Genomic DNA, 24,434 nt, shown 5'->3' on the forward strand with positions numbered 1-24,434 from the left:
GGGGTTGTTCACCCATTTGTAACTGGGGTTCAGATGCGATTTACATTTGAAGCAGATATTTTAATCCTTCAGTTGCACATGAGGTACACTCAGACATATCACATACATAAATCCATTCATTTATAGCATTTTTATAATCAGTTCTGCAGTCTATCTCCCAGGACACAGGACTCTAAATCTGAAAATTTGCTGTGCCTTAATCACCAAGGTTGAGGGACTGTATCTTGCTATAGGGGAAAACACACGGCCAACAAAACTGATCCCACTGACCTCATCCTGTCATTTTGCTCCTCGACATCCCTCAGCAGAGCGCATTCAACATTCCAGCTAAAGCACAGCACCTGGCAATGCATCCAGGGTTCGGGACCTGCCTCCTGCTTTATTTCTAAATATCAGCTGCAAAATTACATCCCAGGTCAATAGTGAGCCTTTCCATTTGAACCTTCATGGGCCCAGGAACAGGAGTCGCCCTGCAGTACTAGTATTGCCTTCCCAGGTGAAGCCACCTCTCGCTGGCTGGCCTCATCTCTGACATTACCAGTACCACCAGTTGCAGTTACTCAACTTCGCTCTCACTCTGTAAGAGCCAGGAGAAGCAGTTGTGGGCACTTCAAATGCAGCTTTCCTCAGCCAGAGGAGTCCCACAGTGACCCCAAAGAGCGCCAAGAAGGCCCTTGGTGTCAGGGGGCTGTCCCACCATGCAGCTGTTTGGCACAGCACATGAACAGCCCCACTCTAATGTCCTCAGTCATCTTGTGGGCAGGTCCACCCATGTTCATCTCTCCTTGAGGCTAAGGGAAAGCTTGGGCATTTAGAGCTTTTGGTCATTATTTGCTTTGCTGGTATTTTGTGAACTTTAAAGACATAAGCATATCTAAGTGACAGAGGAGCAGATCCCAAAGCCATGTGGGCTAAAGCAGTGTCGTGCAGACTTGAAAAACACCAAGTTTTATGGCTGAAGTGATCTGAACCGGTGCTTGGGAGTGACTGACTAATAAGCACCTAGATAGCGAGTAGGGTGGTCATATCCCATTGAACACTCCATGGGACAACTGAAGGAGCACTAAAATATATTTCACCTTTTTTCCATGTATTTTTTGGTTTATTTCACATTTGCTTCTGGCCCAGGTATGATTTGGGCCTGGGGGACAGACTCAAAGCATCATGAAATCACTGGGACTCTTTCCATTGATGCAGGTGGGCTTTGGTATGGTCCCTGGAGAATCAACACATTGCTCAGCTGCTCCTGCCCATGTGCGCCACAGAAGTGGACTGATGGGCTACAGCCAAAGGAAGAAGTGCCTCCAGGTTCCTGCATGCAGAAGACGTCAGCTTTGATTTCCTGCAGAGGTGTGCTGCTCTTCCAAAGCATCTCCGTTGAGCAACACCTATGCCAAAAGTGAGGGTGCAAATTCAAATGTATTGAAGCAAACCAGAGTTTATTTAGCATTTATTACCCATTCTGTTGTCATATGTGGCTGCTTCTGTCTCCATTTTCCTCTGGTAAACATAGACCTTTTATTTTTTTAATTTTTTTTAATAAAATATATAAAACATTGTGCATTGCTATCCATAGGAAAACTGTAGTTTAACAACAAAAAAAAGAATAAGGCACATTCCTGTGCAGCATCTTCAAATATATATATATATATATTTAAAACAAAACAAAAAGAAAACCCTTTTCAACCTCTTTGAGGTTGTTAACTTCTCACCAGTCACTGACACATCTCTTATATTACCATAATTTCACTGTTGGAGGTGGGTTGGGTTGTGTTTGACAGGGGCCAGCAGGGAGAACAGACTCAAAAAAATAATAGGATTTTATCCCTGAGGTGTCAGTAAAAAAAAAAAAATGTTCCCATTGAAAAGGAAGATGAAAAGACAGCCATAAATAACTGAATACACTATGGCAAACATCCAAGCACCGAGATGATTTCACAATGGAAGAATCCCCCTCCCCCCCATCCCCCAGTTCTTAACAAGTCATATTTGCTGTTGGGTTTTAATTAGGTTAATCTCATGGCTTCTGAAGTCACAAGACAATCGATCAGGACACACCTCCCCCTCCCTTCCCAAATCATCTTTCCAGATTTGTCATTTTGTTCACAATTCTCCCACAGTCCTCAGGAAAGAGAAACCAAAAAATCCTAAATGAACAGCAAAACCTGGACAATTTCTCTCCCCAGCCAAGAGGGGAGCACTCATACTGCAGCATGCCAAATTCCATGTCCCACATGGGAGGACTATAATTGTCACCTTCCTGCCTGCTACTAAGAAGTGAAGTTGGCAGCCACCTCTGTTGTAACCAGAAAGCGTCCGTGAAGAGGGGTGATAGCAATATGTCAGGGAGAAGGAGACGGGGAAAGCTTTCTTGCTGTCCATGCACACTGCTCCAGGTAGCACACCTGAAAGGAAAAGGGGAGACACCCACATAATATTCCTTCCCTCCCTCTCCTCTATCATGTGTGCAGGAGCCCCAGGGTGCAGGGCAGGACGGTTGGACTCCCCATCGCTTAGTAGTAACGGTTGAGGCTCCTGGTCCCTGGGATGTCCGGCTGGCCGTTCATCCAGATCTCCCGGATGATGCGCTCACGCTCCTCCAGCCGCTGAGCTCGCTCCAGCTCCTCGGCCGAAGTGAAGACGTTCATGTTCAAAGTCCTCTCGAACCTGCGGTGCCTGCGGGCAGACAGGTCCGAAGTGGTGTCTGAATCATCATCGCTGTCGCTGCTGTCGCTGTCGCTCTCCCGCTCCCGAGGAGGTTTTTTCGCAGAGGAGCGTTTGCAGTCAGTTCGGCAGGACACCCTTAGCACCAGGGCCAGCAGGGTCAAGACGAGTCCAATGCACACTCCGGAGACAAAATACAGAGCAGCCCGCTCGGGGTTTTCTGAAAGGGGAAAGAAAATGATTCTCGAGAACAACCCTTAAAAGAACAAAATACACACAACTCCTCTGTGCACATACCAGCCACGCTCTCCGGAGGGGCAGTTTCTAATGGTTGCTTTTACTTCCAAGCCCTCCTTTGCCTCCTCTCCCCAAGGAAATCAGGAAGGGGAATTTAAACGGTGGATTTGCTGCCAAGGCATTTGCCCACACGCAGAATGTGGGTTCGCTGCAGTTGTGTCTTGGAGTTGTCTGGAAGGGGAAGGAGCAGCCTGCAGAATTAAATGCTAATTCTAGTAGCTGCATGAGCAGGGTTGACACCAGGGTGATGCACACCCAGCAGCAGCTAAGTGCATCTCTCTGTCGCATCCATTATCATCATACGAGGAATAAAGATGACTTACAAAGCTCTCTGTGCTGTGGCCCAGCTGAAACGGGAAGCCTTGCAGCATGGAAGAATGCATATTATTTATTCATAGGTTTCATTTGCTTATCTAAGGCAAGTGTGCTGGCTTTCCGCCCAGACCACCAAAATGTATACCTGTGCTACACAAGCATAGCTGGAGTCAGTGCACTAACAGGATGAATCCTGCATAGCCACATTTCAGAGGTGATATAACAAGACTCCAAAGGATCCACAATGCCTTTTAAACTAGGTCATCTTGTTTATTTACTACCTTTTTTTTTTTTTTGGTTCATGGGACTACTTAGAAGTGTAATTATGATAAATGTTGTTACTGCAGTTCCCCTGGGCTGAATCATCTCGGCATATTCCAGGTTTAGAGGTACACTGAATGGGTGAAGGTGAACCGAGCAGAAGTGTCAAGGCCAGCTCTACTCCGCTGTGTCTGCTGGGAGTCCTGAGTTCCAGGATGGAGTCAGTTCCTCAGATGAGTCTTATTCCCTTGAATCCAGTGATGGAGCTGTAACAGTTCCCATCAGCTGAGAGCCTGACATTCAGCCCCGAAAGATCTCTGTAACAAAAAGGCTACACTCTACCTTCACTTCCCGCCACTGTGCTTTTAGAAACTGCCCTCTCCAGCTGACGCTTTTCCTTAAAGCAAAATTTGCAGAAGATTAACTGGAAACCATTTGGAGATATTCAAAACTCAACAGGACAAGACCCTGCTTTAGGGGTCTTTCAAAGCTGGATCTAAATTTGAAGTTAGCCATGTTCTGAGTAGGGGGCTGGACCAGGTGACCCCTGGAGGCCTATTCCAGCCTAAATTATTCTCTGATTCTGTGGTCAGAGCCCAAACACTGACTTGTGCACTCTTCAAGGCAACACATAGTTCAATGCCTGGAGATGCTTGTGGAACAGTTACAGAGACGAAACACCTTTGTGCTCTTCACTTCTCTCCCAAACGAATCTCAAAGGTGACTGACAAGCCAAGGTGGAGGAAGATGTCATGATAGTCTGAAAATTGGCTAATAAAACATGAGACTGTTGCTCGAGTGGTTGGTGCGGATGGCATGGGGAAAAAAACAGGCTGAAGAGAGACTACCAAAAAAGAGAAAACTGCAGCAGATGCATTCAACAAGTCCAAAAAAAGAAAGAGAGAAATGCAGCAGTAGTTGGAAAGTCAAGTGAGACCAAAGCCAGAGGTTTTAAGCTAAGATATTTTGACAAGAGTGAGACAGCAAAAATCCAAAGGTAAAAGAGAAGATACCAGAGCAGGCATGAAGGATGTGCCAATGGCTCTTGTAGCAGTCTGGCTGAGTGAAATTCTGGCTCCAATGAAACTAATGGCAACTCTGAACTCAAGGGGCTGAACTCAAATTAAAACTGCAGCCCTGTTGGTGCAGTAGCAAAGCTGCAGCCCATCTGGTAATGTGTGAACAGTAAAGAAGTGGCCTAAATTTCAGAGATTTGAAAACCTCAGGAAAAGTAGAATCACCACCCGATAGCACTTTTACCTCCGTGTGCAATATAACTCAGGACAGTAATTGTATAACTCCCTTTGTAAGTGGGCCTAAGGAGGGCTCTGAGGACACCCAGAGTGTGGGAATGTGAGAAGAACAAACGAGCAGGACTGATCTGTTTGCATTGGAAGACACTTGGTCCAGTCTGCCTCCGCTCCGCCTGGCTGACAGGATGCCAGGCACACTTTCCTGAGCACCATGTTCCTGCACACACATGGGCTTGATTTGGTTGCATTAGTTCCACTGCTCACTCTTTTAAAGCAACTCATTAAAAAAACATAGATTGGAGCCTGAGAGGCAGACACATGTGGTTTTTCTTCCCCCGTTTTTGTCCATGTCCTGCTTTTCCTTTCTCCTTCACATTCCTTTTTCCATGCTACTGCATCCAGCTCATGAGCAAGCTGCACCTCGATTGCTACTTAAGCAACCATTTTTCATCCCCTGCTTGTGCTTGTATGTATAGCCCTTCATGCAGTGCAATGGCTGTAATTGAATCTTTGGGCTCCAGTGGCATTTATAAGCTCCTACAGCTACTCTGTCAACATCTGAGACACTGTCTGGACTTCCTTACTGAGCTGTAACCCTACATTCAACTGCAATCGTAGCATTTATCATACGTACAATCCACTCGCACAGCAACATCTCTATTTTTCATAGCAGAAAGAGCAACTTAAGCTGAAAACCACAGGCTCTGCTTTTTCTCAGTTGAAGTAGCCAAGTCAGCAATAGCCTAGATTTGGGGGTTTGTCAGTTGATTAGTGATTTTGAGATCCTCTCCCACTGCATGTTCTACCTGCAAAGACCAAAAAGGGGCATCCTCTTCAGCAAATGGCTGCTCAGCATCTTCCAAAAACTCAAAGGTGGTTCAGATTCATCATACCAACACTGAAGCTCCTCAAAACACTCATTATATTTGAAAAAAGCTCTTCAGAAGTGTATGGACATCAGTAGCAGGAGTTAACATAATTTTGATATGCATTTGTCTGTGTGTGTACACCCATTAACACATGGATTTTGACCAGCGTAGCTTTTTCTTCCACTTCTGTGGATGACAGCTCAGAGCTATGTTTTCCTCCTAAACTTCTAGCAGGACCCAGTTGCTGTCAATCTCTTTAGCTGGGGTTACCTTTCCCCTTCCTGGTATTTCTCTTTCTGGACTGAAAGCATTGATGAAAACGTCACTGATTCAAGCCTGAATTTAATCCATGCAGACAAAAGATATATGCTCTTTATAACCCTCTATACAAAAGCCACCATTTTCAAGGCACTCAAACTGGCCAAAAATTAGAAACACATTTTATTTTGTTTTTCCAGCCAAACCAGCAGCAATTACAGAGCCTGTTTCCTGAGGGCTAACAATCTGCTGGGAGCATCAGCCCAGACTGCCATTAATTCCCCAGGAAATGCCCCAGGCCAAGGTTGTTATTGCTATTATAATAAATTGTTTCAATAAATAAAAAACAATCTAGGCATTAACGCTGCTGGCTTCCTGTGATGGCTTCATGCATTCAGAAACCCTAGTGGGGAGGAAAATTTCAGAGGGCCCCAGTAAAAGGTTCAGCATTAAGCATGGCCAGACAAACAGTAGGAGCAATATCTTCTAGGGAATTTACAGTTAGCCCCACAGGCTGCTGAAATCCCCTGGTAGAACAGAGAAAGCTCTCCAGGAGCCCCTTATTAATAAGGCTCAGGCCAAGCAGTCTAAAAGTTGGAATGATGTCCCCCGGGTTGTTTTTTGGAAGCCCCTTGTTAATAACTTGGCAGCAAATCTTTGCTTGTGGAAGAAGAATAAAACAGGGATTTGTGGAGGTTTCCCTCCAACTACTTCAGCCTGAATGCAACGACAAAACTGGAGTAAGTCCCCTGTCCAAAAGGAGGCACTGAAAGTTCTCTGATACAATTTGAATGTTTAATATTTATATAACCATCAGGGACAGTTTTGGTCTTGCTAGTGGACTGTGACTGCAAAGACAGTTCCAGCTGTCACTGAGACTGCTGAAGTCTTTCCAAACACTCAGACCAGGTTTTGGAACAGGTCCATGACAAATAACAGGTCTGAGGTTTGTAGGCAGAGATTGCACCTAATTAAAAACCTAATCCTATAAAGAAAATCAGCTTTCAAAATAAGGGCATCTCTGAGTCTTTTGCAAGACTGAACCCTAAATAATATTTATATGTTTGATCAGCTGATAAATTCACTCCTCACTGACATTGTTCACTCTTTCTCCCTATTTCTGAAGAAACGTTGTTTTCAAGATTCTGGAAGCTGGGATAAGACTAACACCTAACTGCCTTTGATACTCCTAACCATGATGATAGCTGTAAACAGATTTGATGGTGAAAACTAAGACTCCTGCAAAGAGGCTTTGCTTCCTGCTGTGCTGTGATTTTTCACTCCCCAGTTGTCAATAGGAACGTTCCCAACTTTTATATGGGAACATCAGTCAAAAAGATGGTGGAAATGAGCACAGAGGCTTTCGCTAATATTGGCACTTCTCCCTTCTGTGCACTGCAAGACTCTACATGTGCGAGTGACGGAGCCTGCAGACTCTTCATCTGCAGCTGCCCACCCAAACCTGCCATTTTGTGCAGAAAATGTGAACACCATTGAGCGCAGAGGGGATCCCACTGATTCATGGATGCTCTCCCCAGGCTAAGGGACACCCCACTGCCAGGAGGCAGGAAAAGTAGTAGAGTGGATTGTCCTTTCAAGCACGCACTTTACCCATGAAATACCAAGTGCCTGTAGCTTCTTTTTCCTGGAGTGGGTCTGAGGGTATACACCAGCCTCTACCCCAACAGAAAAAACATCTTTATATGTTGCCCCTGCCTATTTACAATTTTCTCTTGCAAAGTCCTATTTTGAGCCAACTCATCAGCACAGGGAAGCCCTGAATATAGCACTTTCAGTCTGCAGAGTTTACCTGAGGGACGTTTTTAGTGTCATGAAACAGAGCAGCTCTTGCACTAATGTTTCTCTTTGGCACCAAGGCTGTGGTCAGGAGCGGTGGGAAGATGTGTCAACCAGCGCCATCCCTCCCTGACCACCCGATACCCTGCCCTCTCCTGAGCCACTATAATGGCTCCTCTATGGACATCAACAGCTGCTGTGGCTTAAGCTGCCTTCAGAGCCCCAAACTCAGGCAAGCACAAAACTTTCCAACTGTTCTGCTGCTCAAAATCTGCAATATGAAGAAGGATGGCTTTGCAGTGCTCTAGTTTTATGCAAATTCTATTTGTGCCCTGTGACACAGCTTGTCTTTGAACTCATAATCTAAAACCTCTCCCTATTCATGTATAACAAAATAAATCATGCCAAATCCATCCTTTCTGCTAAAAGCAGAGGGCTAAATTACGTGCAGCAGATAAAGATGGTTTAGGGCATCTGCAGTTTCAATCCATGGGGCAGCCATCAATTATTTTTGTAATAATTAACAAACTGAATATATATATCATTGAGACACAAACCCATCTAACAGCCATCGTTAAGTACACTGGAAAACACGAGCAACAAGCTCCTGAATTCATCACTGGAAACCAAAGTCGTGAGGTCTGAGTTTTACCTATTCGACATCCAGTGGATGTGAACACATCACAAGGAGACCACATAATGGGAGGGCAAGCAAATCCCACAGCAACAAGACAGTTAAAGCCATCCCTATTTATTATTTGTGCTACAGTAAAATCTAGAGGCTCCTGCCAAGACTGACACCTTGTGAAGGGGATGAATCGAGGCCTTGTGCCCTACAAAACGAATGCAGGGTCAAAGAGTTCTGCTGTGGTCAATAGAAGCAAAGTCCATGGGACATTGCCAGCAGCCCTGAATCACAGTCCCAACTGTCCCCAACTATAAATCCTACAACCTTCTGCTGCCCATTACTGTTCAGATGGGGAAAATAGTATTAACAGCATTTTATTTTATAGTAAGGTTGGGAATGCAGGTATTTTCATGTCAAAAAATGGCAGCTGTAGGTAAGAGAGATTGAAAAGTGTGATGGACAGAAGACTTCTTTAAAGTTTGCTTTTTCTAATCTTTCCTTAGAGAAGCCCATGCAAGAAAAAATATATCCTACTCAGCTATCTTGTGAAGAGCACTACTAGTTCCACTTAAGCTGCCTGCTTCTTAAAAGTGTCACAAAAAGATGGATCCTGACACCGTCATTGGACGTGTAGAAGGGCAGAACTTTGGATTCATCATTCATGGTCCTTTTAGAAGAACCCTCCACTAAATGTGCAGAAACACTCTTACTAATCTACTCAGTGATTCCAAAATGCAAAGCCCAAGTTAGTTGTTTCAAATCCAAATACTTGTCTGTAGCAGCATGGTGGTATCTCAACAAGAGCAAGAGCATGGCACCAAAACTGCATTAGTATTTAATGAATTAGCAAGACTGAATGGCACACAGACATGACAAACTAGCTCACAAATACTGTAATTTTAGTTATATAGACCTCAGTGCTCCAGAATAGCATAATTGCATTACAGTGGTGCTAGCAGACTGGCCACAGTACACAGAATTATTAACAGCATGTAGTAAAAGAGCAACACATTAATATTACTAGTAAGGTAATACTGCTTGGCAATAAGCATTGCAAGGTAATAAGGATACAAACATTTCATTAAACAAATGGAGAACACCCATAAGAAAAAAGTGACCACAAACAGTATGTTCTGCCTCAGGAGGCTAGTTACAGAGAAACCAGGGCCCTCCTTCTGGGGAAAGCAGCAGAGATTGGCCTAAAGTATGCTGAATTAGTGCATCTGGTGCTATTCAGCCAGTGCTCCTCCTTTTTTTGGGTTAGGTCCTCCAACTCTGTAGGCAATCCCTACTGCTGACAAGGTACCTCATGCAGTTGTGGGATGGGAAATATTTGCACTATATCACCTGCCTCTACTGTACTTTTTGCTACCAATGGTATTGAGCCCAAGCACTCAGTAGGGCACACAATCTTTATTTCAACTTTTAAAGTGAATCTTATTAGAAGACTGCTCCTCTGTTACTTGAAAGATACATGTGGGTGAAAGATAAACTGTGATCCAAGGAAATCTTACTCTAAACTAGATTTAAATATACAATTAAGCAGACTCTCAAGCTACTTCATCTTCACACTTCTACTGAAGATAAGCCAAATTCTCTTAAGCAGGGTAATGATCTGAGTGCTGCTTATTTTTAAAATTACAGGACAAGAAGCTTGCCTCCCTAATGAGCCAGACTTTGATCTCCAGGAAAATGGAGCATTAGGAATAATACCACATGTAAGATTACATTGTATTTAACTCCAGATGAGAGCAAATCCAGCAGAAAGCAGAGCACAATAAACCCTGTTATATACTGTCTGCTAGAGCTGCCCTGGTCAGGACTTTCAAGAGAGAATTTGCTGAGAGACAAATGAAAAATATAAACAGTTCAAAGAGGCAGATTTAGCCCTAGGTGACTGTGAAATGCAGGCTCAGTTGAGGGTCTGCAAAGAGCTTGTGAGAGCCCAGAGAGATGGCAGACGCAAGACCTACCTGTGATAAAAGCATATGCTGCTAGGATGTTGCTGAGCAGTGCCATCCCTGTGCTAACGCCCACGGGCTCCATGCTGCTGTTGAGCACCGGCGGTTGTGTCTCATCCACAGGAAGCAGGAAGGGGATGTTGTCTAGAGGGTAGAAGGTGGCCGATCTCCCTTTCTTCTTCTCTGCTTTGAAACAGAAAGGGAATGAGGAACGAGGCACATGTCCCAGCCCTACCCTGCCCTATCCCAACCAGGTCAGCATCTGCATTCAGAAATCTGGAGCCGCTCAACAGCAAGCCACCCAAATTTGCCCCTTTTTAGGGGGGCAACTAAACCTTCTCAGGTAGCTTCAGCTGAGCACATACCCTGTCTGCATCCAGGCAGCATCTTCACTTCCCCATCCCCTGTTCTTTCATGTCAACACTTAGACACACCCACCTACGCTACAGCAAATACATAATCAGGTTTCTTTTCTCTTATGTAAATCAAAGGAGCCTTTATCAACAGTGGGTTCAGCTAAGCTTGTCATAAGGACTGGAAAACACAGGCAGAGCTGGCAACCCTCTGTCGGTGTCGCACTGTAGTCATCCATCCACACCTGGCAAACAGACGTGCTTTCTCTCCAGCCTTTGCAGGGAAGGGCAGACCTGAGTTTATGACTTCCTTCAGAAGCCCGCTCGTATTGTGTTTCACCCAGACGCCATTTCCCCTTTGGAGAGGTGAGTGAACATGGGTTAATGATTTGATTTTATTTGTTGAAGACTGGGGATAAGGAGGCAGCTAATTCCAGGAGGCTCAAAGAGACCCTTTCAGACCTTATCAGCTCGCTGCTGAGTGCTCCCTGCACCTTGATCTGCAGGCAGACTCCCCCACTAGTCACAAAACACTAATTGTTTTAAACACATGAAAAAGTCGGTGCACAGGATCCAGATCCATCATCCCTGCAATTGTTTAACTGTAGCTATTACAATTTTTCAGGCTCCCTTCCCTTGGTGTCTGGTTGTGGCCAAACGCAAGCAACGCACTGTAAAATCACAGACTTGCACCTGGCTTCCACTTATCTGCAGGTATTAAATGCAGGAAACTGTCAGGTCCATCTCCAATAATGCCATCAGTGCCATGCAAGCAAAGGCACTCTGACAGCAGCCACGACGCGAGATGGTCTGTGTTCGCTGGCTGCCTGATCTGTCTCCTTTCCCTGCAAACCCAGCAGCGTGAGACGTCACGTTCAGCTTCCCACTGTGCATGCCAGGAAGCGGCTCAGCCCAGGGAAGCAGTAACAGAAATTGAGGGGTGCCAAAGAGAACAGGTAATACTGGATGGAGAGGGACTGAGTGCATGAATGTGCATGCAGCGATGCCAGCTCCTAATCTGCCTCGGAGGAGAAGCAGCGGGGATGGATGTCCAGGTGTCGCTGTAAGGGATCAGCCCCAAGGAATGCGGGCACAGTTGTATCTCTGCCACTGAATAGCTGCATGGCCTTGGGAAAGCCACATGTTACAAGCTACCAAGGTGTTAATGACTGGCCCTGAAGCAAAGTTTTTAAACATGGGTGCCTGGGTGGCAGATCCAACAGGGAAAAACATCCCAAGAACCTCTTGCTTTAGGAGAACAGAGATCACCGAAGATCAGTTGTACAAATAGAGGCACTGGGGCACAGAGGGTCAAGGGCACATTCAGCAGGAAATCAATAGCAAAGTTTTGGAAAACCTTTTCATGCAGATGTAGGCACCAACGTGCCCTCTAATCTTTATTCTCCCTGTCTGGTAAATCTACGTCTGTACAAGTGGCTGGATTTTTCTCTACCACTGTTCCTGCAAAGAAATCCATGGAAGCAGGGTAAATTTTTCATTTCTAAAAACTGAACCTAAAAACTGGATACTTCAGAGCATCTCAAGTAGCACTATGCATCTAAACTGAGGCAACTGAATCCTGCAATTAGTTGACAGATCCTAGAAAGTCATCCAGCTCTTCCCGTAGCAGACACTAAAAGCTTGATGTATTTGCTCATACACAGACATCTAAGACACCCCAGGGTCAGGAGGACATCCACGCAGAGATGGCAGGTATGAGAAGGGATGTCAGGGAAACTATCACCCTTCTAGGGCAGCATCTAGAAGCCAGGTGAACACCCCAGGTCATCTCAAATGACACATTTATATGGGGGTAAATGAATCCTGCCTGAGATGTCTACATACTGAGGTCTGGCTCTGAACTACTTAATCTAAAATCCCTTTACAATCAATCACAATGAAGAGCACCACCAGCATATAATCTCATATATACTTCATAACTATATATCTCATCGTAAAGAGGACTGCTGAGTTAGGTGGCTCCAGGTTCGTGCTACGTCTTTGAGAGTTTTCCGCAACTCTGCATTAAAGTCCAGTTAATGTGGCTGGACTGCAGCTGCACAGAGCTGGTAGGATACGAACCTGGGGCCTCTGTGCCATGCGCTCTCGCATGTCCAGTTCTGGGGTAGCGACAACCCACTTGCCCCTCGCTGTCGATACCTTCACTGGATCTCACTAGGACTGAGGTTTAAATTATACGTGCAGTGGGGGCTTCCATGTGCATGTGCTAGATCAGCCAGGAAAGGCTCAGATGGACACTTCTGTTGGGGCATCCCTTGTAAACCATGCTGTGCAATATGGTGTATTTAGGAGACAGAGTGAGGCGTAACTCCTCTCATGTGAGATGTAAGAAGAATCTTTTTTTTCACTTCTGACTTGTCCAAAGAACAGATGCAATCTAACAAGTTTTTAAATGAATACTCGTCTGCATACATTATACTCCAACAAAGAGCACCACAAAACCACAGAACTGGTTTTGACATCTGCAGGATTGTACAAGCACAGACAGGGAAGACAGAAAATGACTGGAGTTATGCAGGAGGGAAAAAAAACCCAAACAAACACAATTTCACAAGGGCCATGTGTTGCTACGCTATGCGGTTCCCTGCTCTGCCATTCATTCCAGGATCATACTAAAAGACATCCCCTTTCCTTCTTGCTAGCTTTGAAGACCTTGTCTATGCCTAACCAGCTCACCTACTACTGGTTTTCTCTTCACCACCCTTACTTAGCTGTTCCCAGTCACTCGAACTGTTTCCCTGTGACTTTACACCAAAGCTGAGCAAAATTATTTCAGCTAGCAGTAAATTTGCCCAACACCAGAGTATAAGCATAGGAGAGGTTATTCATGATACCAGGCTGACTTTAGCAAATAGTTTTAATAAAAGAAATAAAACGGGAAGGGAGATTACAGAAATGTCCAAATATTTCCTTTTGCTATTTTCAAAACATTCTTTTAGCTTTTAATTTCAAAATGACATCTTTGTTTGAAAAGTGGTGCATATTTTAAAAATGAATGAATAAACAATGTGAAAACTAAACAAAAGGTGTCATTTGTAGAAGTGAAATGTTTAGATGAATGAAAATGAGTTCAGGATTTTTTTTTCTTGCTTAAAAGAATCACCAGGATCACAAAATTTATTCTGGCCTAACTCAAAATTCTTTTCCTTGACAATTTTTCAGTAAGGTCTCCAAACTGACAAATCTGTTATTGCTGACTCTTAATTACCTGTGGATTGACTATCCAAGCTGTGGATTAACTTTGATAGGAGTGTAGACAGAGACAAGGTAGCTCTGCCCATACCCGCCCTAGAGCTGAATCTCTGGGAGCACAGGCTGGGAATTTCAGAAGTAATGTCACATACCATCTCCTGCGTGTTGGGAAACACAATGCAAAACCACCGACTAACCCAATACGTGCTCACCTGTGCTTTTCCTTTATGCATACACCATCCCTTCCTCCTACTCACCTATCCCTATAGATAGCTAAGATTTGACTTCATTCATATCTCTTGACTTTGCATTTTATGAAAATAGCATCATATTTCAAAGCTCAGTTGAAAACTTCTCTGTCCCCTGTGAGGCAGATCTACTGTCTCCACCCTGTTTTTTTTTCTTTGCCCCTATTAGAAGGGCCTGCAAAGTATTTCTGTGATGAGTTTTGACATGCATGGCCATGACTGCTATTTCAAGAAACCCGGTGTGAGTTTCACAGTTCACTTCAGTCTGTCACTCATCACGCCTTGAAGCTTCTCTTTCTGACTGTGACATGGATGGGATTTGGGACCAATATAAAAACCCAGATAAGGGGACATAGAAGGGAACAGTTACCACAACACAGTTAGGTTTGGGCCAACGTCGCAATAGTCATAGCTACCTGGGAGAGCTCTCCCTATGTTGGAAGGAGAGACATCAGAAAGGAACGCGCCGTCCCCTATAACATTGGGATCAAACACTCTTGGCCGCAGTGGAAAATGTGGCTTCTGAAAGCCTTGGTAATTGGTTGGTCTTGGCTGAGTTTCATGCAGAAGCTTCTTGGGAACTGAAAGAGAGGAGTAAGAAGAGCACAGTTGTTAGAGTGAGTTATTTCAGCTGGTCAGAACAAGAATTATCACATTATGCTATGGGCTCAGCTGATACTTAATTATACCATGTGCAGACCAAACAGACACTCATTTACCACTATGATGAATGCTCTCCAAATGCCAGCACAGAGACATTCAATGAGAGAATGCTGGAAACTATAAAGTGATTAAGATATTGTTTATTTACAATTAAGCTTTGAGACGAGACTAAGGATCAGATTCAAACATCTTATTTAGACACCCATCTTAGAAACTGAAATGCCTAGTCAGCCAGGCTTTGGCCGCAGCCCTAAGCTTCAGAGTACTCCAGCTAGACACCTCTGCTCCTACCATGACAGTAGGCTGGGCAGGATGCCCCATAACAATGGGGACTATAGGGTATGCCTGAATCACTGCCTCTCTCCAGCCATCAAGTTGCTGGCTCAGGACTGCACATCAGAAGTTTCTGTCCACTCCGGATTCACAAAACCAGCCTCTGGAGGATGCTCTTCACGTGAAATCATAAAGCTTAAATCATCCAGCACAGAAGTAAAAAAAACCACCTGTAAGAAACCCTCCCCACCCTGTGAGTTCCAAAATACACTGTTCCCCATTGGGCTTTAGGTTTTAAGTAAGCTGGGAAAGGCCCATTCTCCATTCCCACCATCCTGAGAAGGAGGGTGAAGACTCAGCTAATCCCTACTGCGCTCTGTGTTTCGTCAGCCACAGCGTTAGCAATACACAGATGAGATGATAGGTTAATATGTGACAGTTTTGTCAGGACATCTATGGTTTCTTCTTTGGACCAAAGCATGCCTTAGTAAGAAGAGTATTTTCTCCTCCTTGATGTTGCAAGGCCAGCTCTTCAGCTGTACATCCAGGTAAAGAAATCAAAGTCGGTGTATCATCTACCTCAGTGTACACCCACTGAAGGTGAATCCACACAGTAAATTCACTAATTTGCTCTGTAGGGACAAAGCAGCCTGTCATTTACAGAGCTGAACCTGTTCTCTGCCTCAGCCACAGCCAACACCTGCGGCTATTTCAGAGCAAAGTGCTTTTCCATACAAAGAGAAGAAACACATATACAGGCCGTTCTGCTCAGAAATTAGAGGAATAGAGTGATGAAAGACAAAAATAAAGAAATTAAAATTTCTGGAGGAGAAAGATGTATTTTCCCCGTCAGTGACTGTTTACTAATATATACATAAAAGCACCATTTTGTCCCTGCAGACAACCAAGACTTTAGTGTGTTAAAGACACAGACTGTTGAGAACTAGGCACAAGTTCACTAGACCCACAGAAACTCCAAAAGAAGATTTCTGGGATGCTCAGCTCTCCTTTCTCCAAGTCTGACGGCAACTGCCTCTCTCATCCCAAGCAGGCTGGCACCTCCTAGTGCCTCAGTTTCCCCACTGCTCCGCTGCCGATCATGCTCTCTCTCATCTCCACTCTTCACAGGGGTGTGAAGAAGCGTAATTAAAAATGCAAAGCACTTTGAGATCCTTGGCACAAGCATGAAGGAGGACTTGGAAAGAGTGCAACCCTGGAACAGAAAGGAAATTCCTGCCTGCCCCCTGCAGCTAATGAGCTGCCAAGCTGGAGCATGAGATTTAATCACGCCCATTAAATTTGCGTGCATAACTACAAATATTACTGGTGGGGGAAGTGATCCAACCACCTTGTTTACATTGTGTTCGACTTACTGTCTTTGCTGAGGCAAAGAAAATTGTAACTCTATTTACCGACTGACCTCCTATATTAGGCTGCCAAGATATCAGCACTGAAGTTCTCGCATTATTAGTAGAGTCATGCTAGGTCAGGAAACAGACATAAAAACCCCACAGCTTCAGAATATCAAAGAGTTAGCACAGCAGTTCTAGTGAAACCTGAACTGGCAACTGTCCTCTGATGGGAAGGCAGCAAAAGAAACACATCCCCCGTTAGGAACTAGACAGAAGCAAGAGGCATACCTGTGCCAGAGAAATATCAGAAAGTCTGGGGAGGAGGTGGGTAGAAGAGAGATCATCCTGCAAACCACACAGTCAGGGAGAACTGCAATTCTGGGTGCCTAATTTAAGCAACCAAAGGGACCTGACATTCGGAGGGCATAGGGCTCAGCACCCTCCAAAAATAAAGACCTCTTCTGCTGTATCTCAGGCTGAGGACCTAAAAGGCATTTGAAAGACACAAGTCAGTTTTCCCTTACACACTTTTCATCCAAACTGCATCCCAGTAACCTGTTGATATGCACCCAATGAAGAAAATTAAGCAAAAGGAACATAGAGACTAATTTTTAGCTGATTTTTTGCTAGTCTTTCAGAGTCTGTTTCAGACTGACTCTTCTTAATAAACATCTCCTTTCACCTCCCAGTATTCATGGCCATCCCTGGGGCAGAACACAGGCTGGGTGGAGCTGCATCTTTCTTTGAAAAGGTGACACCAACAGACACTTAAACCATTGAGCCAAGTGGGGGAAAGAAACACTATCTTTTCCTAAGCACTATGAATGCTACCTGTGGGACTGGAAGAGGAGTCAGGGCAAAGCAAAACATTGCTAAGTCAGTCAGCAACTGGTCAACAGCATCCCAAGGAAGAGTGGAGATGGAGGGAAATATTCATAGAGACTATCTATTGTCACAGCACCTTAATGGGATAGGGTTCTGCTGTTATCCCTTTGGGATGGCTGGGGAAGGAAGATGACTGCCAAATAGGCATTTGGTACTTAAAAATGCAGGTGGCTATGAAGAGAGATTCCCAAAAGCAGGTGTGTGATTAACATCCATGATTAGTATGCACTTTGGTACTTTCAAAAATCCTAAGCGGTGCTTGTCTTCATTTCAGCAACTAAACCCCTTTAAAACTCTGGAAGCAATTTAGTACAACACAGGATGTCTACAGCACATGAACCTTGGACTTTTCCATTTCAAGGGACCATTTTTCTCTGTGGACTCCATAAACATCTTGAGGACATGTGGTGGGTTGACCCTGGCTGGACGCCAGGTGCCCCCCAAAGCCGCTCTGTCACTCCCCTCCTCAGCTGGACAGGGGAGAGAAAATATGACAAAAGGCTCGTGGGTCGAGGTAAGGACAGGGAGAGATCACTCACCAATTACCGTCACGGGCAAAACAGACTGGGAAGATTAATTTAATTTATTACCAATCAAATCAGAGTAGGATAATGAGAAGTAGAACCAAACCTTAAAACACCTTCCCGCCACCCCTCCCTTCTTCCCGGGCTTAACTTTACTCCCGAGTTCTCTACCTCCTCCCTCCCAGCGGTGCAGGGGGACGGGGAATGGGGGTTGCGGTCAGTTCATCACATGTTGTTTCTGCCGCTCCTTCCTCCTCAAGGGGAGGACTCCTCACACTCTTCCCCTGCTCCAGAGTGGGGTCCCTCCCACAGGAGACAGTCCTCCACAAAATTGTCCAACGTGAGTCCTTCCCATGGGCTACAGTTCTTCATGAACTGCTCCAGCGTGGGTCCCTTCCACGGGGTGCAGTCCTTCAGGAACAGACTGCTCCAGCGTGGGTCCCCCACGGGGTCACAAGTCCTGCCAGCAAACCTGCTCCAGCATGGGCTCCTCTCTCCACGGGTCCACAGGTCCTGTCAGGAGCCTGCTCCAGCATGGGCTTTCCATGGGGTCACAGCCTCCTTCAGGCACCCACCTGCTCCGGCGTGGGGTCCTCCATCAGCTGCAGGTGGATATCTGCTCCACCATGGACCTCCATGGGCTGTAGGGGGACAGCCTGCCTCACCATGGTCTTCACCACGGGCCGCAGGGGAATCTCTGCTCCAGTGGCTGGAGCACCTCCTCCTCCTCCTTCTTCACTGACCTTGGTGTCTGCAGAGTTGTTCCTCTCACATACTCTCACTCCTCTCTCCGGCTGCAGTTGCTGTTGTGCAGCAACTTTTTCCCCTTTTTAAATATGTTATCCCAGAGGCGCTACCACCGTTGCTGACTGGCTCGGCCTCAGCCAGCAGCGGGTCCATCTTGGAGCCGGCTGGCATTGGCTCTGTTGGACATGGGGGGAAGCTTCTAGCAGCTTCTCACAGAAGCCACCCCTGTAGCCCCTCTGCTACCAAAACCTTGCCACGCAAACCCAATACAGGACATTTTGCCAGGAACGGCCTATCTTGGCAAAGAGTGACGGCACACAGCAAGTCTGTTCTTTTTCTAGTTTATACAACGCTAAACCAATACACAGCTTAGACAGATAGCTTGATTTAGAAAGACAGTAAAATGGAAAGGCTTTCTCAAGTGCAAAACACCTCAAAATTTCCAGTTAGCTTCTGTGTGGCAGCCAACTCCACAAGAAAGATTAAACATTTGGTTCCTTTGAAATACCCTCTTTAAATTCTCCAGAGGGAGTGCATCTGACACAAAGCATGGCATGAACTGAAGCAAGGTGTGAAGAAAAGTTATTTATGATTAAAACCACCAGAAATAAAGTACCTGGGATTTTAGTCTTATCTCAGCATTAAGCACAGAAATCCTGGCAGAGAAGGGTTGAGACTTGGCCTGCTCCATTCAGTCAAGTGGAGAAGTTAAAGCACGTCAGTCAGCAGAACAAGTGATATATGTGGACAAGCGGGGAAGATATAGGGCCCTCAATCAAAGCGTTAATACACCTTATCATCAGGAGCCCTGCACCTTAAAATGCACAAGAGAAATGAGCTGGGATCATCTGGAAGAGAGGAGATGAGTTGCTCTGGGCATCTCTGGGGACCTTCGGTCTCTCAGGGGGTAGCAGTCAGCATTGAGATGTGGGTATTTGTCCAAATGGTAAAATTCTCTGGTAACTTGGGCCGGGCAGCTGAGCAGTGCAGGCAGAGGTGTAACTTTCAGGATGGCAAGCCATGCTCTGTCACCCACCTTGGGGTCCAATTCAGTCATCACCGCATGGACCTCACGTGAGCCAGGACTCGATCTGGAGAGCGAAGTGTCACCTTCGCTGTGACACCCCATGAAGGCACCTGCAGAGGCAGTTCTAGGTTACAAACCTGCAAAGGAGCTCTTGGATCAGCAGGTTCGTTCCTCTGCCATTACAGACTTTCAAGTCTTTACATAATCTCTGCGTGCTGGCAGTCCCAGCTGCCAGCTCCCACTGCTCATATGTCTGAATCAACATCATGCTAGCAATAATTTATACCAGTTCCCAACCCAAGACCTGCATTACCCATTTGCAATGAATTAATGGTATCAATCCCACAACAAAACCTCACCACCACTGCCTGCCAGCTTCCCCCCTGCAGGAACAGGGGCAAGGGAAAATCAAAGCTGGAGTGTGCTCTCACTGGCAGAGCAGACCCATCAGATTCGGGTACGAGCAACCGGCAGGACAGTGTGAAAAGGCACATGCTGGTGCTGCTGACAGTGTCCTTATTTGTACTTGGTGGAGACTCCTTCTGCTGGGGTTTTCACACAAGCACTCTCTTGTGTGGCCAGAAAACTGAGGGCTGATGAAAAGAAAAAGTTACTGTGCCTACAAGCAGCAAGATTCTGAATTACAGTGCAAAGAGATGGAAAAGGCCTCTTTGTCCATTGAGATCACTTGCTGTATGTTTTCTGCTGTTTTGACCTATCTAGTTTTAAACACTCCAGTTCTGGAGGTTTAGCTAATTGTCACAAGAGATTAATTTGCAGATGAATATTGCTCTTTCTGAGGAATTCTATTTCAATATGCTGCTGAGTGTTTCAATTTAAGCACATATATTATTCCCCTAATCAAAACATTTGACTGTTATAGCCCCCAAATTCTACAGATGGGGAATTGACTCAGGGACAGAGTTTTGAAAGTGTTTAAATACCAAAATGATTTGTCCAATCTCACAGAGGGAGTCTGTGCCAAAGAAAGGAAATGAATTCAGGTTCCCTTTATCTCAGCCTCGCACTCAAACCATCTCTTCTCTTTGCTAATTTGATCATTTGCTGTTTCCTGATGCTTGCTCAGTCCTAAACATGCTTAAAGACTTCCACTCCCAGGACCCAGTTATGCCCTGACCTCCATCTTCACTGTATATACAGATCAGTCAACTGGAGGGGAGATCAATGAAAGCTCAGTCTTAAAAACATACAGACAGGGGGTTTGTCATTCTCCAGTCCTCTGCTATATATTCGCTTGTGCATTTCCAGCCTAAAAGGTTTACTCTGAAAGCTTGGTATGATTAAAGCAGATCTGCAGGACCTTCAGCAAATGCTCCTGTGAATGCTCGAAGCAGAGTGCAATTTGAACAAAACATGACTCCCTTACCATTGAAAATTACAGCCAAGACTTTTATCTGGGCAGGTTGGGGCCAGGAACTGTTGATGCTCAACATACTTTTTAAACAAAAAAAAAATCCTACTGTGAGTAAACACCCAATATAAACTACTGCAGGTTTTTAGAGGTAGCAGCTCGGAAGGATTTTTGTTTGAGAGTTGAAAATGCACAGCATCCAGCCAGAAATGGGATCATTCATGTTTCTGAACTACTACAAGAAAGCAATTCCTTAGTACATATGTAAGGTATATGGCTCTCTCAGATTGCAGAATTAAAGTGTTTTATGTGCTGTAAAACCTAAATTCACTAAGCAGTCAGTCAACAATATCTATTAAAATAATGGATTTTGGCTGCATCAGACCACAAAATATCACAATATAATCACAGAGCAAGAAGGAAAAGTCCCATACATAAGAAGACTCTACACCTGGTGACAACAGTAACACCACTGTGTAGAAACATGGGGGTGCAGATGCCAATTTGATTAACAAAAGTAAATTGAGGCACAGCCTACCCCCTTGGCTTTTTTCCAAGTGTCTCAGACGTGGCCAGGGAGCAAGCTGAAACCTTTTCCAGCTGCCTGTGCCCCCGCCTAGCTCAGTGCTGGATGTGTCCCTTTCAAGTGACTAAAACCCCATTTGCATTACACGGCAAGAGGTTTTGCCTCTTCTCATGATCCCGTGTGTCATATCAGACATCCAAAGTCTACCTTCAATTCCTACCCTCCCACCGGGCATTCCCCTTCATCTGACAGGAGCCATTGCTATTCAGTCAGATATAGGTATAATCACTTGATAGGAGACCATCAGATCCTACAGCTCTCAGACGTCTCCATGAGCAGCTAGATGGCCTGGGCATCCCCACGTGAAAGGCTGAGTGCACTGGACATCATCCATGCCTTGGCTGCAAAGCCATATTGTACCTCTGGGCATCCTGTATCACATTTAGAGTAAAAGTATAGTACAGTTTACATAGAACGTGTAAAGTGTCCCAGGAGACAGCGGGAGACGTGAAAGGACTTTGTGCAACAGAACATAAGCCTGAAAGCTGGGATTTGATCAACAGGCTCCCATGTAAAACCTTCACTCTCACAAAAAATACAGAGCAGAGGCTTAATGAACACAAGTGGTCAAGACAGCTTTCCATCTCCTTCAGTCATTTTAAAAAGGGAATTTTTTTCACCCAGCATCGATGTAGTCTGCAGTCCTGAAACTGAATGCAAAACCCAAGAGAAAGGGAGTTACTCAGCCTGCTGCAGGCGTGTTTTCCGTGCGCAGTGGTTCCAAACCACCGATAACAAGGAAGTGACTCATGCCAATTACAGTAAGTCCACTTCCAAGCACCACTTCAAGTGAGACTGTCTGGGAAAATAGCCCTGTCATAACCAAAGCCACCTACACCTCCCCGAGCCCACAGCCTGCACCAGGGCCCTCCTCCCCTGCCCCTCCCTTCAGATGCTGCCCAAAGCAGAAATCTGTCTCTTCTGCTGGTGATTTTTGGGCTGGTGGGAAATGGTACAAACTGGCATGCCTGACACAACGCATACAAACTTTTGGAGCACTCTGCCAAGACTACTCCTGAGGCAGCCCAGATGCTTTGCCCTTTACTGCATCTTCTGACAGCAGCTAACTACAGAAAGATTGTGCAATAAGAATATAAATATAACACAGACAACCTTTTATCTTGCTTGGCCTCCACAGAAAAGGAGATGTTCATCCTTTTCTCACGCAGCTGCAATCAGAGATATGACTTCAGAAGTGGAAGCGATTCCAGTCCAGAAACAAAGCCCACACAACAAAAATTAGCTCAGTCTCACCATCCTCCCAGTGAAATCTCCCGCAGGTACATGGCTCTGTGATGAGAGAGGCTTTAGGAGATGAAGGTACCATGGTGCACCTCCAACTGAGACTCCACAGGGCAAAGACGGACACAAACACTGCTCCCTACCAACCTTTCCCCCTCTTGCACAGGGCTACAGAACACCTTCCCCTGCTTTGTCCTGTCCAGAAATGCAATAATCTTATTAAAAGATCCAGTTCACCTAATCTGGGCACTCAACCTATGCATGCCCTGTAGGTACCTAATGAAGAAGTCCTCCTTAAATAATCTATGTTCCTAAGCTTCATGTATCGTCAACAGTGAAAGGTGGGTGCCTTTGAAAGCCTCCAGGGGAGATTCTGTCTACTTAAATTTAGGAGCCTAATTAGGGATAATTAATGAATCATAATGTTACCTTTGTATTTATTCTCCTGAGTGTATCTGAGTTAAAATCTTATGAACTGTTTCATATCTTTTACTCAGATATTTTTCTTCTATCTTGAACTTTTCAAATCAGGAGTTGAAGCTACAAACACCTTAATTTCTATCCAATGATGCATGTGCTTAATCTATCCACAGGCAGTTTTCCTCCTGCTTTCATAGCCATGAAAGTCAGTTGTTCTTCTTTCATCAACTTAAATGTAATAACAGAATACGAAGCATCTATTGCCAGCAGCTCATAAATCTCCTGCTTGATGTGGCTTTTGGTCTCCAAAGTGGAAAGCATCGCATGCACCAGTCTGCTCCCTACATGTTCTATTTGGAAAGAAAAATGGATCAAAAGGAAGAAAGCCTTGTAAGAGATACCTGCAGATACGAAGAGTTACTTTCATCTGTTAGATTTCTACCTGCTCCCAAAGTCAGAAGAGTTCTGCATTTTCACAAGATAACGTATCTTTAGGAGGATGAGACTCGAGCTGAGGCTTGTCCAAATTCCATCATGCTCAGCTATACCCCCCCATGGGACCTTCTGCCAGCCAGAGCTGCAGGACCTCTCTAGCAGTCCGGCTGCATCAAATCTCCACCAGGCCCAGAGGAGGCTATGACAGTAACTTGATACACCTGAGCAGCAGTAGTATATTTTAGGGAATTGAGATGGGTCTGGATAAAACCATTAATATCACCTCCAGGTGCTACTGCTAGAAGCATGGGTAACTACCAGCCAGGTCGCTGCAGGAACAGAAACCTGACTCGGCACTCACATATGGAATGAGTTCAGCCCTGCAGAATTGAGCAATTTTATAGAATCATAGAATAGTTTGGGTTGGAAGGCACCTCTAAAGGTCATCTAGTCCAACCCCCCTGCCGTGGGCAGGGACATCTGCAACTAGAGCAGGTTGCTCAGAGCCCCGTCCAACCTGACCTGGAATGTTTCCAGGGATGGGGCATCCACCACCTCTCGGGGAAACCTGTGCCAGTGCTTCACCACCCTCAGCGTAAAAAATGTCTTCCTTAGATCTGGTCTAAATCTACCCCCTTTTAGTTTAAAGCCATTCCCCCTTGTCCTGTCGCAACAGGCCCTGCTAAAAAGTTTGCCGCCATCTTTTTTACAAGCCCCCTTTAAGTACTGAGAGGCTGAAAGAAGGTCTCCCCAAAGCCTTCTCTTCTCCAGGCTGAACAACCCCAACTCTC

The 24,434-nt window shown here is 45.3% G+C and overlaps 1 protein-coding gene across 4 annotated transcripts in view; it reads right to left on the reverse strand.

Moving 5' to 3' along the window:
* Positions 1-1,997: 1,997 nt before the first annotated feature.
* Positions 1,998-24,434, reverse strand: part of EVA1A (eva-1 homolog A, regulator of programmed cell death) — a 215,395-nt gene continuing 192,958 nt past the window's right edge. For 3 of the 4 annotated variants that reach the window (XM_076332671.1, XM_076332674.1, XM_076332672.1), the window contains 3 exons: positions 14,534-14,698; positions 10,316-10,489; positions 1,998-2,884 (listed from right to left, as the gene is read on the reverse strand). In XM_076332671.1, the coding sequence (XP_076188786.1) occupies positions 2,514-2,884; positions 10,316-10,489; positions 14,534-14,698 (710 nt within the window). In that variant the 3' untranslated portion in view covers positions 1,998-2,513. The remainder of the gene's footprint in view (positions 2,885-10,315; positions 10,490-14,533; positions 14,699-24,434) is intronic. The other variant, XM_076332673.1, reaches the window with a different exon arrangement.

This window comes from Aptenodytes patagonicus, chromosome 3 (assembly GCF_965638725.1).
Source record: "Aptenodytes patagonicus chromosome 3, bAptPat1.pri.cur, whole genome shotgun sequence".
NCBI classification, from domain to species: Eukaryota; Metazoa; Chordata; class Aves; order Sphenisciformes; family Spheniscidae; genus Aptenodytes; species Aptenodytes patagonicus.